Below are 16,718 nucleotides of genomic sequence, written 5' to 3' on the forward strand. Positions count from 1 at the left end.
GGACCAAAGCCATGCTTGACCTTAGCCAGAGCCTTTCTAGGGGTATCCCCCGTGCCACAGGGCTCTGCCGACACCACCGCCTCGAAAGGCGTCGAGGGTGCAGAACGAATCGGCGCTGGCGTCGACAGAATCAGCGTCGTCGTCAAGTAAATCGGCGTCGACGTCAGCCGCAGCGCCGCCAGCATCGACTGCGTCGACACAGACCTCGAAGCCAGAGCTCCGAGCGTGTCCTTCGACATCCTAGGTACCGACAGCGTCGACGACCTCCTCGGAGGCGGAGCCTCGAGAGAGTCCGTCGACGACCTCGGCGCCACAGGCGTCGATGTCTTCCTCGAAGACTGCACAGGTTCACGCGGTCTCGAGCGAGTCGAGGACCGGGACCTGGAACGGGCATGATGAGAACGATTTCCCTTGTCCGAGCGGGACCTGTCCCGCGAATCGTGCCGACCACCCGAGCCCAAAGGCGTGCGAGCGGTGTCTCTCGACCGATCACGACCGACCCCACTCGGAGGCGCGGACGGACCGGTGCCCTGCGATTCGAGAATCGCTAACATTTTCTTCCCGAAGGAAGCCCATTCCTCCGGTGTCGCCTGCATGGTGGGATAAGCGACCCGCCGACGGGCGGAGTCCTCAGAAGAGGACGGGGAAGGCGACCGATGCCAGCCCTTCCGGGAATGCCTTGAAGAGGCAAAGGAGTGGCGAGACCCACTGAACTTCCGACGATGACGCAGAGAGTCGCCTCTCGAATCATCCGTCGAAAGCCCCGCAGACCTCGACTTCCGGGGCTTGGACACCTTACCTACCGACAACAACTTCTTGCGCTCCAGCAAGGTTTTGGACGCGAGTGACTGGCAGTCGACACAGTCATCCGTGTCATGGGCCTCCCCGAGGCACCAGAGGCAGGCGTCGTGCAAGTCCGTCACCGACATCTTGGACCCACAGTCCCCGCATTTCTTAAAGCCCGGACGCGGGGTTGAAGACGAGGTAGACATCTTCACGAAGGGAAACTTCTTTACAAAACCAACAGGTTCGAAGAACCGAGAGAACAACAGAAACTCCAAAGAGTCAAGGCGTACTGAGATTCACGAAGCGAACACTTTCGCAGAAAAAAAGGAACTGCGGCTACGGGCGTCGTGCGTCCTACTTATCACATCGGGTGACGTCGGCCGTCGGAGGAGGTCCTCGAGGATGGCGCATCGACGTCATCGACGCAGGACGCAGAAAATTTTCCGAAGCAGCACAGCTGTGGTGATTACTATCATAGATATGGAATACGTCGGAGGACCCAATCCCCTTGAAATTATAATTTGAGAAGCAACTCTGTTGCGGATGAAGACAGTGTGGGCACAGATTGAGGTATGGATGTAGATTAATGAATCGCTGATGCTGCGGGGGTCAGAATCCAGTTGAAATGCACCAAGTCCACGCAAGAGATATTTGCTTTAACTTTGTCTTCATCTTGTGATCATGGTTTGGATCACATAATACTGCAATGCCACTTACAGCCACAAACATAATGAAAGAAGGCCCTCCACACGCTCAACAACTATCAAATGTTATGGCAGAGATGCAGAGATTAAGCCACCACTTAACAGTACCATATTGGTAGTTGGCATAACCAAGGTCCTTGCTCTCTCGCAAATGCCTATTACTGGAAACATCGTTCCCAGAGGGCCTTGCAGCTGGTCTTACTACTACTGACGGCTCGTCTAGAGGCACTGCAGTTAATGCTGAACCACCTTCTGCTGGTAGCAGAGTCTGCGTGGAGGTCCATGTGGCGGTGAGCCTCATCCAGGTCATACTGCCAATACTGCCATCTAAAAAGGTTTTGAGGAGCAGCTATGACTGGAATGGCAACACCTCAAACCTGCCTGCAAGAAACTAATGTCCGACTACTAGGACGGATCTGATGCCACTGCCCATTGCTAGGTCAGGGAGTGATGTTGACACTACATGCCAGAACTTCGCCAGCGATCAGAGCCTATTGGAACTAGGATTGCAGGTGGGTCAGGTCTGGAGTGTGGATATTGACAACAGGAGGCCAGCGGATCTCAATGCTCCAATTGTGAGAGGACCCTCCTTCCTTTCAAAAGGAATACTCAACCAGCTCCATCTGCCTCCCTCAGAAGATTTGGTGGCTAGCTCAATAGGGCTGCACCTGATATTGCACCTATCTTGCACCACACGCTCAGAAAACTGAATACCCAGGTCAGATTAACTGCACCTAAGAGTTCGGCCTTGAATATGGACCTGGGCTCTTTTTGGACCCTCTATGATAATATCAGTTTAGAATTGGCAATACAGTCACCAATTCAGTGACAGGAAAGTTAATTGGTTTATAATTCAGTGTCTGAATTGTGTAGCACTGTGGGAGCTTTGGGGAAATTACATGAGAACACAACATTTACAAAAACATCCGATCAAGCACAGGTTGCTATCTCCACTGTCGTGTCATCAGCAACAGCTGGCCCCCTCTCTACAAAGATGGGAAGAGGAGGCAAGAAGGGCAGAAAAACCAACAAAGCTAACTCAAGAACATTCCTCAGAAATGTCCACCTAACGGAAGATGTTGCATTAGCTGCATCGGTAGAAGTGGTGCCTGGACGTACTTCAAAGATGATCACCAGTATGGACATTGTCAGCTCTGTACCTGTTTGATTGAAATCTGAGGTGGTAGTTACGGCTATAGTGGATCAGAGTCAGAGCAGAGCCCTCTTTAGTCACTACCCCCAGTGCCTCAACCTTTGGAGGAAGCAACAGGTACACCTTTGGTTGCGATCAACCCGGTCACAAGGTTAAAGGAGATCGAGACCTTACATAAGGTGTATGGTGAAACCCAACCAAACGGTTGTGCTAGGAGCCATCATACGCTGAAAATTGGCTCCCAAAAATCTAAGCCTTTATTAACACAATCTGAAGGTAACATTGAACCTCTGAAAAGAGACATGCTGTTACAATGTCATATTGTTGTTGATGAAGATCTGACGGGACATGAATGGAGCAATCCATCCTTAACAAGATATAGTCAACAGCGATGAACAACAAAGATCTTCAGAGTAAATAGATTGGTCTACAATGCTGTCTGGGTGACAGATCAACCCTGTGGCCTGTTTGGGAATTACCATTTACTTTCAACATGTGCACATCAGGCAGTGCCTCAATCAGCAGGTGTGGATCATGGTGGGTTTCAGCATGAGATCAAGCGAGCCGGTTTCTCACAAGATCCTGAGTGGAAAGGCCCTTTGAGGTTTCCCCGTCATATAAACAACAAAAGGTATGGAGACCAGCGGGTTAGTCACTCGATGCAGCAACCTTCGCAGTCCGGTCTCGTAACAAGCGAGGGGGTGACCATGTCAGTACAGTGTATGCAGACTATGAAGAAGCTCTCCTCGGCTGTCATACCTATAGGCCTTTTTCAGAAAGGCTGGAAAAGGGTTGGAGCGCAATTTTGCTGAACAGAACTAACGTGATGAAATTACTACACAAGATACCCCACCTGTGACTCCATGAAATGAGAGATGTCGAGAAGGTTTATTTTCCATATTATGACAGGACTGACTATATTCAGTTGCACTTTAAATTTCAAAATGTCCTTCAAATGATCATGGTGGAAATCGAATTTTCTTACAGCACTGGACTACGATCTATCATTTAATCGTTTTGTTGATTAGGAAAGGTCAAATGATGGGCACGGATGGGATCTGGGCTCCGTCATTCTGAGCCTTATGCCCCTATGAAAGTAACCTGTATTATGGGCCAACAAAGAAAGAGGGTGGTTGAATTTGTGAGGCCGGAGGAGACATCGACCTTGAATATGGCCACTATGACTGGCAATGGATACCTGAAAAACTGCATAGATCCTTTAAGAAACTGGGCGATTATAGGACATGGCTTTAGTTCTAACTATAACTTCTAAGAAATTGGCTGTATTGAGTCGGAATTCTTTGGTGATTTAACAGTTTTTCTGGGTTCAGCTGAGAGATCAAAGATTCTGTATAACCACCATTTAATTTACATACAGGAGGTTTGTGTCATGATCTCTGCTTCCAAAAGATCAGGACTTGCCCGACTCCCTTGGAAGCAGACCCATAACCCCGGTTCCGAGTGCCAGCCAGTCCCAATTGGGACCTTTTGGACCCTGTCCTGGCGCCAGTGGCACCAGGCTCATAAAGATGCCCAGTCCCAGCGCTGGAAGCGCCGGGCTCATAATGCTTGGGTGGACTTACCTGCAGCAGACCATGCTGCTTACTTACCTGCCAGTTGAACCCCGGATCCTCTTCTGTTTGAGACTACTTTTCCTGTTGGGTGGGGCAGGAGCCACTCCCTAGGTTCAGAACACTGGAACTCTTCTGGAAAGCAGGAACTCTTTTCTTACCTAGGCGTGGCTGTGGAAGGAGACACCTAAGCACTACAGGAGGCTATTTAAACCACACCCGATGGATGAATCTTGCTTTGTGTTATTCTGCATTCTCTGCAGCAGAACGCTCATCGTGTCTTCTGCTTCTGATCCTGGGCCTAAGGAAACAAAGGCTTACCATCCTGGAATCCAGTCTTCAGCAGCACCTGTAAAGACAAAGAAAGAACAGGTTAGCACTACGGTCTTCAGTGGCAGCGCATCTCTTACCTGGTCCATCGGCTGTCACCAACGCCTCGCGCTGCATTCCGGCATCTGAAAGACAAAGGCTTACCTACTCTTCGCATGTTCCGGAGGTCTTCGCACTGCATTCCGGCATCTGAAAGACAAAAGCTTACCAGCTATTCGCACACTCCGGAGGCCTTCGGCGCTGCATCCCGCATCTGAAAGACAAAAGAAGGTGCGTTTAAAGACATTGGGCAACTTTATTACTCACGTGCCATTACTCCTTCCCACGCCGAATCCAGTGGGTATTCCAGCACCCTTCAGCTTCTCTAAAGCTCCGAACTTGTACCTGCAAGATAAAAGGGACAGTTAGTGCGCATCGTGAAGCAGGCTACAAGCGCTTACCTACGTGCTTCCAGGCGCTTCTATTCCTCACGCGGGTTCGATCCTCAACTCTCATCAGCCCGCCATCCGCCATCGCCGGAACTCTGCAAAACAAGAGATATCATTACAAAAGACTTTTAAGACATTTGAAGCGCCCAGAACTTACCGTTCGTGCAGTTAACGACGGACAGCAGTCCTCTGAGGTCAAGAGGCCTGCACCCTTATCCAGTGAAGGAACTGGTTACGGCACCCTGCCCCGAGGCAGATGGAGAGCTCAGCGTTCACTTACCTAGGGTGAGGGCGTTAACCTTTGGGGTTCTACAGGAGAAGAGAAAGGGAAGAGGAGAGAGGCACCCAATAACCCCAGTTCATTAATCCCATATTTTCTATCTGCAGACATCTTACTCTTCGAGTCAGACATACAGTGCACAGAGGTCCAGCCCAAAGAGCCAACTGTGTGTTACACATCACCTTTGAAGATACGGCATTCACCCAGTCAAGACCGGCGCCTCTGCGGGAATCAGGTGAGCGTTACAGTTTGGCTGACTTAAATATTGTGCTGGAAAGTTTTACAGATATCCAACAAATGGCAATCAAGGGCATTAAGAACTCCATTTTAGAAAGTTTTGAAGTCATTTCTGACACCATCTATGGTCTGTTGGCAGTCAGTCATGTTGAAAGTCTCAAAGTTATTTAAGCCACTCTCCTTGTTAACATACAAGTGTCTTTTTTGAAAAATTGGCCGACTTGTATGTGAACTATCTGGGTGATGAGAATGGTACTCGTATACTGATATCAGGCGATCTTAACACTGATTGGATCTCTATATTACACAATGACGACCCAAGACATATCCAGAAGTAGAACGATTCTAGAAGGTAAACAATGGGTTTCATTTTTTGATTCCCTGAACTTAAAGGTTGCTAATGGGGCTCTATGTGGGGCACGCCTCCTAACCCCATTTGGTGTCTAGAGTTGAAATCATTGTTACTGGATTATTTGGTTTTAACACCATTACTATTGGGTGAAGAAATTAAGGTTTGTGATACCACCCTAAGTGATCATAAAATTATCATAGCGAAAGTGAATTGTGAGATAATCAGGGCCACTAATGATGTTATCAGTAACCTTTTGGTTAATGTGAGTGGCAATTGACCAGCTAGGCGGATAGGTAATATTACAAAATAGAACATGTCAGTTTGTACATTTCTTACTGTGACGTTTTTAGAACAAAAAAGGGATTTGATTACACCCAATTCTTTTCAGGTTTTTGTGGATAGATTTGATTGCAAACTTTGAGTGTAATCCAAGATAGAAAGTAGTTAAGAAGGGAGATTAAGGGCTTGGTGGAAAGGAGGCTCGCTGTCGTGGATAACATAGCGAGTGTCAGACAGTTAAAACAAACATATAAAAACTGGATCAAAGGCTACAAATGTACTCAGTTGCAAAATGAGGGGAGAAAATGTTCCAAATAGAAACTCAGAATAACTCCTGTAATTCTTTTGAGGTAATTATTGGTGTGAATTCAAAACAGGATTGCGTGCAAAGTAATCCAATTTCTGAGGGTGCCTGGGTGAAACACTTTTTATACTTTTATACCTGTACAACGGATTACATCTTTTCAACATCTGGATACTCTATGGGCTCTACCTTTGTCCCTGGATTTGATTGAGGCCACTATTAGGAAGGCTTCCAATTTAAGAGCACCTGGTCCTCAACAGACTTTCCAACGTTGTCTTGAAAAATGACCCAGTTACCAGGTCCAAGGTTTTATACATCTTGTTTGATTAAATAATTGTTAAACAAGCAATTGTCCCTTCCTGGAATCGTGCTGTGATCATAGCCAGATACAAGAAGGCGGATAGGAATAGCCAGTCAAACTACCGTCCGATCTCCCTTCTTGACTGCGAGTAATATTTTTGCAGCTCTGGTTTTGAAGGAATTAAGAGCTCTGGGCAACCTCTGCTGAATGTCTACAAAAATATCAGACCGGCTTCCTTTAGTGGCCTGGCATCGCTCTAAACTGCCTTGTAATAAGCTGTTTGAAGGAAGAGTCGGCTAGGGTGGGTAAATTGCCAATATACATAGGCGCGATCGACTACTCTCAAGCATTTGACTGTATCAATCGAAATCTTCTTTGGTCAAAATGAAAAGACTGGAAAATACTATCTGCACTGCTCTCTATTTTGGTTCATCTTCATCAGAGCACTTTCCTTCAGGTTAGGTTGAGCTGGCAGAGTGCTCTGACAGAGAACTTTCAAACTAGACGAGGCCTCAGTCAGGGATGTGTGCTTGCCCCCTGCCTGTTCAACCTATATTTGTCAGACCTGGGAGAATTCTTGTCACCATCATCCTTTGCACCACCAAGGATTTCCACATTGACTGTTCCGTATCTCATGTATGCAGACAACTGATACTCCTAGATGGAGCTCAGGTGGGTTTACAGAGGCAGCTGAACCTGGTGCGTGAATACTCAGTGGGTAAAGTGTTGAGTATTAACGAGAACAAAACATGTACTGTTAGATTTAATAGTAACAACAAAAAAGAAATGGGCTATACTTGGACAATAGGAACATTGACGGTAACCCCATCTCAAAGTCGCACCTATTTGGATTTTTTCTATGGAAGTAGCCAATAGTATTGACATCCTGTCATCACGCATAGTGTCTAAGGATACTCAACTTGCAGCCCAAATGAGGAAAATCTGTTCCAGGTTCTGTCGCTTATCAATTTACCTGCTTATAAAGTATTATAAGTCACGCCAAAGCTATGGAAATCAGCCATAAAATGGAGAGCTTTAAATTACGATAGGGTGGAATCCACAGTGTGGAAGTGGGCTCTGAATGTGCCCGATTGTTTACCAATCACAGTTCTTCGATTCAAACTGGGACTGGTTTCTTTGAGTTGCCAAATGGATTGGAGGATTTTGAGTATTAAGTGAAAAAGTCGTTTTTCTAATTTTTTTTTAAAAAAAGATTGATTTAGAAAGACCGCTCTGTGACCGCACAGAGCAGTCTTTCTAAATCGAAGTATCATGCCCCTGCCACACACGAGTGCGCGCAGGGGCTGACAGGCACGTCAGGGCTAGGAAGAGCAGTTGCAAGGTGAGGATTATGTTTGTGTATGTATGTTTGTGTGTCTGTGTGCGCGTCAGCATGTCTGTGTGGTGGTGTGTGTGTATGTTTGTATGTTTATGTGGTAGGGGAATGCTTTGGTGGGAAGGAGGATTTGGCTGTGGAAGGGGAGCTCAGGGGTTGAAACCCCCCCCAACTTGTAATACATCCGCCAGCATGGGTGGGGTTCAAAGGAATGTGATATTTTCGCTTCTTGCAGGCTGCCAAAAATCAACTGAAATAAATCGGTCTTTTTGGTAGGCGGCCTAGAAAAATCAGAAATATCAAATCCAACCGGATTTTGAACTTGTGTAGGAAGATGTTAGCCCCTCCTGCGAGTTCCTTATACAGTGATCTTGCATATGTCATACAGTGCTTGAATGTTAGCCCACTGATTAATCTTAAAAAGTGTGCTGAATTGGGGTTGGGCAATTGTCACTAATGGCCTTGGGTGTAATCCTGTGTAAAACATTTGAAGCTTGATAGCAATCTAAAGCATTCTAACAGTTTACATCCTAGACTATCTTTAAACAACAGCCACAAATCCTACTCCACTTTCCCACTTTACAATATCACCTGAACCTATAGTTAGAAACCAGTGTAATAGATGAGTTAACAGGCAAACATCACATAATGCCGAATCATGAGCTTTATTATAGATGTGCAGAGTGCATTGCAAATGGATTTTAAAGAATGACATAACATTTAGATGACTTACCCTTTCCCACATCCTTCAGGTCCCACCAGTACAAAGGGCTGCATGGTGTGGAGACCAAGCCATGGTTTAAAGTAATCCAAACCCCTCTGCATATCAGGGGTTTGAATTACAGGAAGTGTCTGAACATTACTAAAGGCCTCTGGAGTCAAATTGTCAGGTTTCTCAAGAACATATGACATCAAGCGTCCCGTTTTGGAATCATAATAGGTTTCTAATGGCTTGCGAGGGTCCGGCGGAGATTCCCGTGCCCAGTTAAAGACCTGGAAAAGGAAAAACTTGCCAATCATACATACTCTAGTTTTTCAGAAACATGCTTTGTTTATTAGGTCAGGCTTTGAATAGGGTAAATGTGATGACCAGATCTGTAGTCTAATTTAAAATACTAAGATCAATGCTTTATATCCATCTGTGGCTGAAACAGAAAGATAGAGGTGAATGTACTCACCACCCATGGTACCTACTTGCTACTCATACGTGCCAGTACTTTCCAATTTAAAGCAGTGGTAAACATTTCAAATTGCAAGCTACTAGCCAGATATAAAAACTCACTCATCAACTCAATTCTCCAACTACACCCTGCTCACTATTTTTTATTTGCCAAGGTTCAGTTATCACCAATTAGCCAATGACTAGTGGAAAGTGCAGGTTTTGAGGCCTTTTAAAGTACTGCATCGCTCGAAAAAAAAGCTGGCATACTCGCTTTAATACTCTTTAAAATATACCACAATTCTTGTAATGGTGTATGCATCTTACTTATAACAAAACAACTACCCCCTCATCTGAAACAATCCTATCATTGTGGAGTTAGCTAGAATCATACTACAGATTTGGCAGGAAAAGAAATTACTTACCTTTGGTAATGTTCTATCTGATTGATTCACTCCTTCCAGATTCCTCATCTTGGCATCTTTCCATTGCTAGCTTATTTTCTTAAAATGTGTTTCTGCCAGCAGTGAAGGCAATGCGTCTCTATGCCAGTGTGTTCATTAACATCATTGGCTCCACTGCTCAGAAGCAACGCCACATAATTATAATTCTTTTATAACGTGCTTAATACCGGAGACCAGTTTCCAAGTGCATTCAGTATAAATACAGAACCCAGCACCCCGACTTCAGTTCCACTTTTCCCCATTGTGCTCAGCACCTGATGAATGGCAGAATTGAATGGAAATGAGCTGTGTGTGTGTGTGTTAGGCCAGATGACAGGGATGTCTTTGGGGGTCGCCAGAGGTCCCTGCTACCCCTAAAAAATAAAATCTTTTTATTTTAATTTTAAATTGATATTCCTGGCAGTGTCATGCGGCTCTTTGTTTCTGGAGTGGGCTGGCTTTCTGGTTCAGGCCTCTTAAAATAACAACAGGGGTTCCACAAGTGTAACACTTTGAGCAGTGACCCTAAATAAGAAAGAATAGGATTAACAAATAATTTGTCTTTCTGGAATTCTATACAATAATTGCTAGACTCTTTAAAAGTTTATTTCAGGCACATTCAGGGGGTGAGTCACTGATTTAGTCTGTTCTTAAAAACCTCCAATTCACAATGCATACAAAATCTTCCAAAAAGCAATCAGAGTAGAATAAGCATACATTTCGGACCATGTATTTTCTTTTTCGCAAGCTGCAGTTATAGGATGTTTTTTCTGCCGTTGTCTCTGTTACGATCATCACAAGACATTTCATCTCGTGTCCTCGGTCACTTGACAGAATCCTTGTGCCTAAAATCTTGTGTACAGTGTCGAAATATTTCACCATAGCACATAAAGTGGCTCTTCATGTCATTGTGCCACAATTAATGCTTTGTTGTAATGTGTCTATCTTTCCTATCTCCATGGCATGTTGTTCAGGATATTTGCATGTATGAGGTAACGGGATATCGTGTGAGTGCGCTGCTTTCAATGCCCTATTTTAAATTCTTTACAACACAGTTATGAACCCTCCCAATGGTATGTATTTTGCCAACCTCTGAAGCCTGAATAGTAGATGCAGGCAGGCTTGACATGTGGCCAACTTTGCACCAGACCTGCAGATGAACTGACCTGCTGTTAAATCTCAATTACCAGTTTAATGGTATCCACTGCAGAGTGTAGTTTGGTTTCTGAGTTGGAGAACATTCAGATGTGCAATTGCTTATTTTACTATACCCAGTAAGATAGCTCAGTAGGTTGGGCACTCGCTTTTGCAATGTGTCTGATCTGCAGTTTGCAGGTTCGAATCACGGCAAGGCCAACTCAGCCTTTCATCCTTCTGAGGTTGATAAATGTGTACCAACACATTGCTGAGATTGTACGTATATTAGTTCTATATAAAGCGCTTAGGCGTATATGCTATATAATAACTCATCATTATAATTTGGCCTTGGACACATGCTTGCATTCACAGTAATTTGGTAATATTGGCTGATACACACTAATATTAACGATACATACAGTGATCCATTGTTGTATGCAATGTATATCACATTACAGTGATGTTGTAACCATATTTTATTTTTTGAAGTATACTTGGGAACAATGCTATGTGATGCCACTTCCTGTTTTGTCAAGGGGTGAAATAACATGTTCCATCGCTTCCCGTGATGTCACTTTGCGGTGGGGTCAAATTACATTTTGTCATGTGATGTCACCAGAGGTCAAGGGTTGTGTGATGTCACTTCTGCTACCCCTGGCATTTTGGTGAAATGACGTCCCTGCCAGATTGGAGGGCAGATGAGGAATCTGTGGGAGGTCAGACACAGGAGATGGACAAGGGGACATTTTTCAAATAATCGAATTCTCATTAAAATAAAGGAAAATGCCTCACCTAGCCCTACTTCTAAGGTGGAGCGTCTCTAATCTTGAAAACAACAAAGGGTGCTCACAAGGATGTATCACATCTCAACCTCGTCCTTAGTCCAAACCTGTACTACCCTGTTGGCTGTCCCTAACACTAACAAAGAAAACAAAAAGACTTAGCCTAGAGAAGTGTTCTTACTCCCCATTCTTGGCTTGTGCTGGTTGGTCCGTGAACCCGTCCCGCAAATGTCTCTCTGCAATTCTGTTCTCTTGGATTTTCCAGGCCTTGGCCTGCTAGTACAGTTCAAAACAAAGTTTAAATGGCTCTCAGTTTTTCTCGTTTATTCATACAATCTAAAGCAAAGCTCATTGATTATCCACACAAAAGGAGTCTCCTGACCCACTCCCAGAATAACCTTGTTCCAGTGTACAATTTGACTCTCCAAGTCCTTCAATTCAGATTTACCCCTTCTGGGGTTTTCAAGTACTCTCTGCTTTCTGGTGACCCTTTGGGGTTTACTGTAATCGGATTAACCTCTTTGAAATGTTTTTCTTGCACTGTGGTATTCCGGTAACCCCTCGTGGGTTATTGGATTCAGGTTCAACACCTTGGGGTGTTTCTCTTTTTCTCCCACATCTAGTATCCCCTTGTGAGTTATTGGGCTCGGGCTCATCCCATGGGATGTCTCTCTTACTCGCTGTTATCTGGTAATCACTTGTGGATTATTGGGTTGATGCTCACCGACTCGGGGTGTTTCCTTTGGTCTCCGGTATCTTATGACCCCTTTTGGCTTACTGGGTTCTGTTTTACCCTCTCGGGGTGTTTCTCTCGGTCTTGGGTATCTGGCAACCCCTTGTTGCTTATGAGTTCGGTGTCACGCACCGCTACTGCACTGCTGGCAGAACACTCCTTGTGTGGCACCTACCAAGGCGAATCAGGGACGGGTTGCGGTCTAACAAACTAAGTTTCCCAATATCTAGAGCACAGACAGAAACCACGCCTCAGCTGCAGGGATTTAATCCCCAGCATCCGGCGCCTCAGTGCTCCTCAAACTGTTCAGTCTCCGAGTGGCATTTGATTCCTGCATTTGTCCTGTGATTTCTCCAGCTCGCCAACCATGGCTTTTGTAATACTGGACTTGGCTTTCTTCACAGCATTTTCATTGGTTCCGGATTCCTGTTGGATTAGGCCTTTGTGACTATTGGCCTCATTACACGGACGGCGGTAAGGGTTTACCAGTACCGGTATTTTACTGGTACCTGTAAAACCTTACCGCCTTACTGCGAGGTCCCTTTGCGGGGCCAGGGAGCTAATTACGGTACCGCAATTTGCGGTGCCCTAATTAGCACCTTCCCCATTCCCATTATGCCCTATGGGGCAAAAATGGGAATGGGGAAGGGCAATGGGGGAAGGGGGAATTACCGCCCCACCAACCTCGGAATAGGGCGGTAATTCCCCTTTCCACCAAGGCGGTGCCGGTATTTTAGCGGCATGGACCAAGGTGCTAATAGCACCTTGGTCCACCGCCGTCCGTGTAATGAGGCCCTATATCTTGGATTGTTGGAAAGCAGCGTTGTGGATTTCTATATCCATTTTTGTGTCCTGCCTTATAGCCCATCCTCCTGCCGTTTGGGTTAGGGTTAGGTCCTAGTAAGGTTGTTTTTTGCAAATCCCTAATTTTATTGCGGCCACATTCCATCGGTTCAGGGTTTTCCATTATCCCTCTACTAACCCCAGGAGTGGACTTTCGCCCAATATCAGGTAGTAGTATTTGATAGAAAACCCATAGTTTTGTTTATACAGGTTATCTGGTTCCCTTTGTTAACTTGTTATATGCTTCCCTTGCAGCTTGGAAGCAAAAAGCTTGATTTTTAATCACTGTCCCCTTCCTTTTGCTCAATCCCCTGCCTGGCTAGTGGATTGAGAAGGCCCTTCAGTTCACCTCAGAGCCCAACTCCTGACATTTGGGCTCACCCCCTCAGGGTGTATCTCTTTCTGATTTCGTATCACCCCATACAGGCCCTCGGATATATATGCTTTCTTGTTGTTATTATTATTCCCTTTTGTAGTGTTTTGGAGCTCAGCCACCCTCCTCCCTCTCCTTGGCATGTCCCATGTACCTGCTTGCCTGTGGTTCTCTTCTGCAAATTTAAAGGGCAGTGTACATTTGTGTTGTGATTAGCCCCCATATATCCCATACAGAATTGTGACTCTGGTCTTAAGGGAGATGTTCTAGAATTGTCAATTGGAAATTCACTATCCTCTAAAGGGGGACTACGGGGAGAGGGTCAGCCACAGTGAGATGCCGCTTGCCCTGCCAGTAGGAAATATTTTGCATAGCAGGCACACATTGTTAGTCCCAAACGGGGCGGCTTGCCCTTGGAGAGAAGGGACAAACTCCCTAGAAGTGTCACAGAGGAAAATTATCAGAAATACCATTACCCAAGGTAAGTAATTTGTTCTTCTAATGGATTGCACCCCCAACCCCCCCTCAGTGCCCCAACCCCATCTCCATTACCAAGTCCTCCTTTCCCCCCCTAGCAAGAGCCAATGTGTTCTGTTGTCAAATTAGCCAAACATGCTTGACAAAACTGAAATACCAACCAAGTTTTTCACATCTAGTATGAAATGAAGTACTGAGAAGATGACTAGAATCCGAGGATCACCATGAAAAAACAATGTGAGCAGTCTAGCTTTTCACGAGATGTCATTGGCCCAAAGGAAAGCAACAGACCAGCACAGGAGTTCAAAACGAGTTCAGATGGGATGCTAAGGGAAAACGATCCTCCGAGGAGGAACTGCGGGAGCCGTGCATCGGGCGAGCAGACAGGAACCGATCACAAAGTCATTAACAGAGAAAGGTGAGAAGGCAAACCCGGTCCGCGCTGGAAGGACCCCTTGTGCTGATTCCAGGATGAACCTCTGTGCAACCCAGTCCCTGGCGAAGCACCTGCGAGGAAGTTTGTGCAGCCGGGCAGTGTCAGATGTCTGCAGAGCTGCTGCAGAACCCGCTGCTTACCCGAACACCCGCGCCTCAACTAACAACGCAGCTGCTTGGGAAATGCTGGTACCTACAACACAGAAGCCAACAGGTACTAGGGTTGCTTGAGAGGCGTTGGAGTTCTGGGGAAGCAAGGGGGTGAAGAAAGGGCCTGGGATCCCAAAGGAACGTTGAGGGTCTGGGACCCTGCCTGCATATGAAAGTGAAACCATAAGTGGGTCTGGGACCCAGAGGAATAAAAGGATTTGGGACACTGAAGGTACATAGCGAGTCTGGGACCCGCACCCTTATCAAAGTCAAACTATAAGAGGTTCTGGCACCCCGAATATAACCAAGAGAGGTATTGTATGCTTGGCAGGAGAGTGAACCAAACAGATATGACAATGTGTGATTCTGGGACTCCTCCTCCTCCTCCTCCTCCATCCATTCAGGACACCATTCTTCCAGCACCTTGCTGGCAACCAGTTTGCTTCCCACACTACTGCCGACTCCACAATCTAGCGTTGCTCTGCCCCTCCAGGAGGTCCTCTCGCCAGAGGATCACCTCTGCATAAGATTTTCTCTCCTCCATTCCATCTCTCGGAGTTTAGGCGATATTTAGCATTACCTGAAGCCAAAGAGTAAATGTCACTATTTGGAGAGCCCAAAACAGAAATAACAAGAGTCTTTATTGTTCACATGTAGGCAGACAACGGCCAGTAATACCACTGAGATAGCACCAAATGGTATTACCGTTATCACCACTTGGTACCGTGGTATTACCACCGGATTACAAGTGGTGGTAGAGAGCGTTTGTCCCCATTAATTGGAGTCCAAAGGACACGATGAGGGTGTCAGTGGTATTACCACCGGCATTAATACTGCCGATATGGCTGTTTTTGGGAGGAAAGGCACAGGAATTCTGCTGGAGGTGTGTTTCCTTTGCCTTACCTCCAAACCTGTAGTTCCGAGGTGTGGTATTGCGGCAGTTACCACTGCATTACCACTGTTTTTTACCACACCGTTGAACTCGTAATGAGGCCCAATATGTTTTCAAATTGGCCGTTTAGCTTGCACTTAATAAAAGAAGAGGAGGTTACAAAGCAGAACATGCATGTTTTGCTGCTCGTTTTAAAAAACCTTGAGCGCAGTCCATGATGCATTCTAGTGATAACAGAATTGCCAAGGAGGAATGTTTTGAACCAAGCATCCAACCTGTTCACAATGAATAGACATCACAAACCAAAATAATGTTGGTTTGCCACTTGTTTTAAAAAACACTGAACACAGTGGACAAGCATCAGGTCCAAAACATAAAACCATTATAAGAGATTAAAAAATATGTTTTCAATCTGATAGTTCAAAATGTATACACCCTGATAAAAATACCTGGTTAAGGTATATAAGTCACAAAGCAAATCCTAATGAAGGACTGGAGAGAAAGAACGCTTGAATTTCAGGCGAGCGGCAGGCAGACCCAATGTTCCTTTCGGCGGCTGGTGCGATTGCAGAGGATGGGTCTGATTACTAGTTGGGCGGTATCCCGGCCCAGCTATATTGGCACCCACCGGTCCAGCGGTATTACTGCAAGATCACAGGTTGGACGCCAATTAGTAATCCCCATTCCCCATTGGGAATTTTCTGCATAATGGGAATTTTTTGGGCGAATTTACCTGCAGCCAAGAGCTGGGAGTAAATAAGCCAGACTCGTGATAGGGCCAGCCCCTAAATGCAGCAATAATACTTCTACTGCTACATTTAAGGGCTAATGCCAAACTTGTGACGAGGCCCAATGCCATACTTGCAGATTAGAATAGCAAACCGATCTAGGGGGAAATTCCTACCTCCGCTACTTTTCGCTGTCACATGAAGCCAAATCAGAACCATTTGAATGTCCAGTTTGTATTACTGTGACAGGGCTGCTTACATCCCCCAGTCAGGAGTGGGTTGGAGGGGTGAGTGCCCAAACCCTACCCTCTCTAGGTTCCCGAGTGCCCGACCCCCTCCCAACTTCACCTTTCCATGTGGCCTTCCCGGCCTTCACTGAATTAAGATCACGATGCAGTGGGTGGCTGAAGAGGCAGTGCCGCATATGCTGCCCCGGCACAGCCAACAGGATTCCGGCACAGGACGTGGCAGCAACCGCCTCAAAGGAAGCAGACAAGCAGCAGAA

General features: G+C 45.9%; 1 protein-coding gene across 3 annotated transcripts in view; it reads right to left on the reverse strand.

The window, feature by feature from the left end:
• The window catches only part of DYNC2H1 (dynein cytoplasmic 2 heavy chain 1), a 3,314,293-nt gene that overhangs the window by 1,867,261 nt on the left and 1,430,314 nt on the right, over nt 1-16,718 (reverse strand). For all 3 annotated transcript variants that reach the window (XM_069639013.1, XM_069639012.1, XM_069639011.1), the window contains exon 42: nt 8,795-9,054. In XM_069639013.1, coding sequence (XP_069495114.1) covers nt 8,795-9,054 — 260 coding nt within the window. The remainder of the gene's footprint in view (nt 1-8,794; nt 9,055-16,718) is intronic.

The sequence above is a fragment of the Ambystoma mexicanum genome, chromosome 7q (genome assembly GCF_040938575.1).
Source record: "Ambystoma mexicanum isolate Mex_15411 chromosome 7q, UKY_AmexF1_1, whole genome shotgun sequence".
NCBI lineage: Eukaryota > Metazoa > Chordata > Amphibia > Caudata > Ambystomatidae > Ambystoma > Ambystoma mexicanum.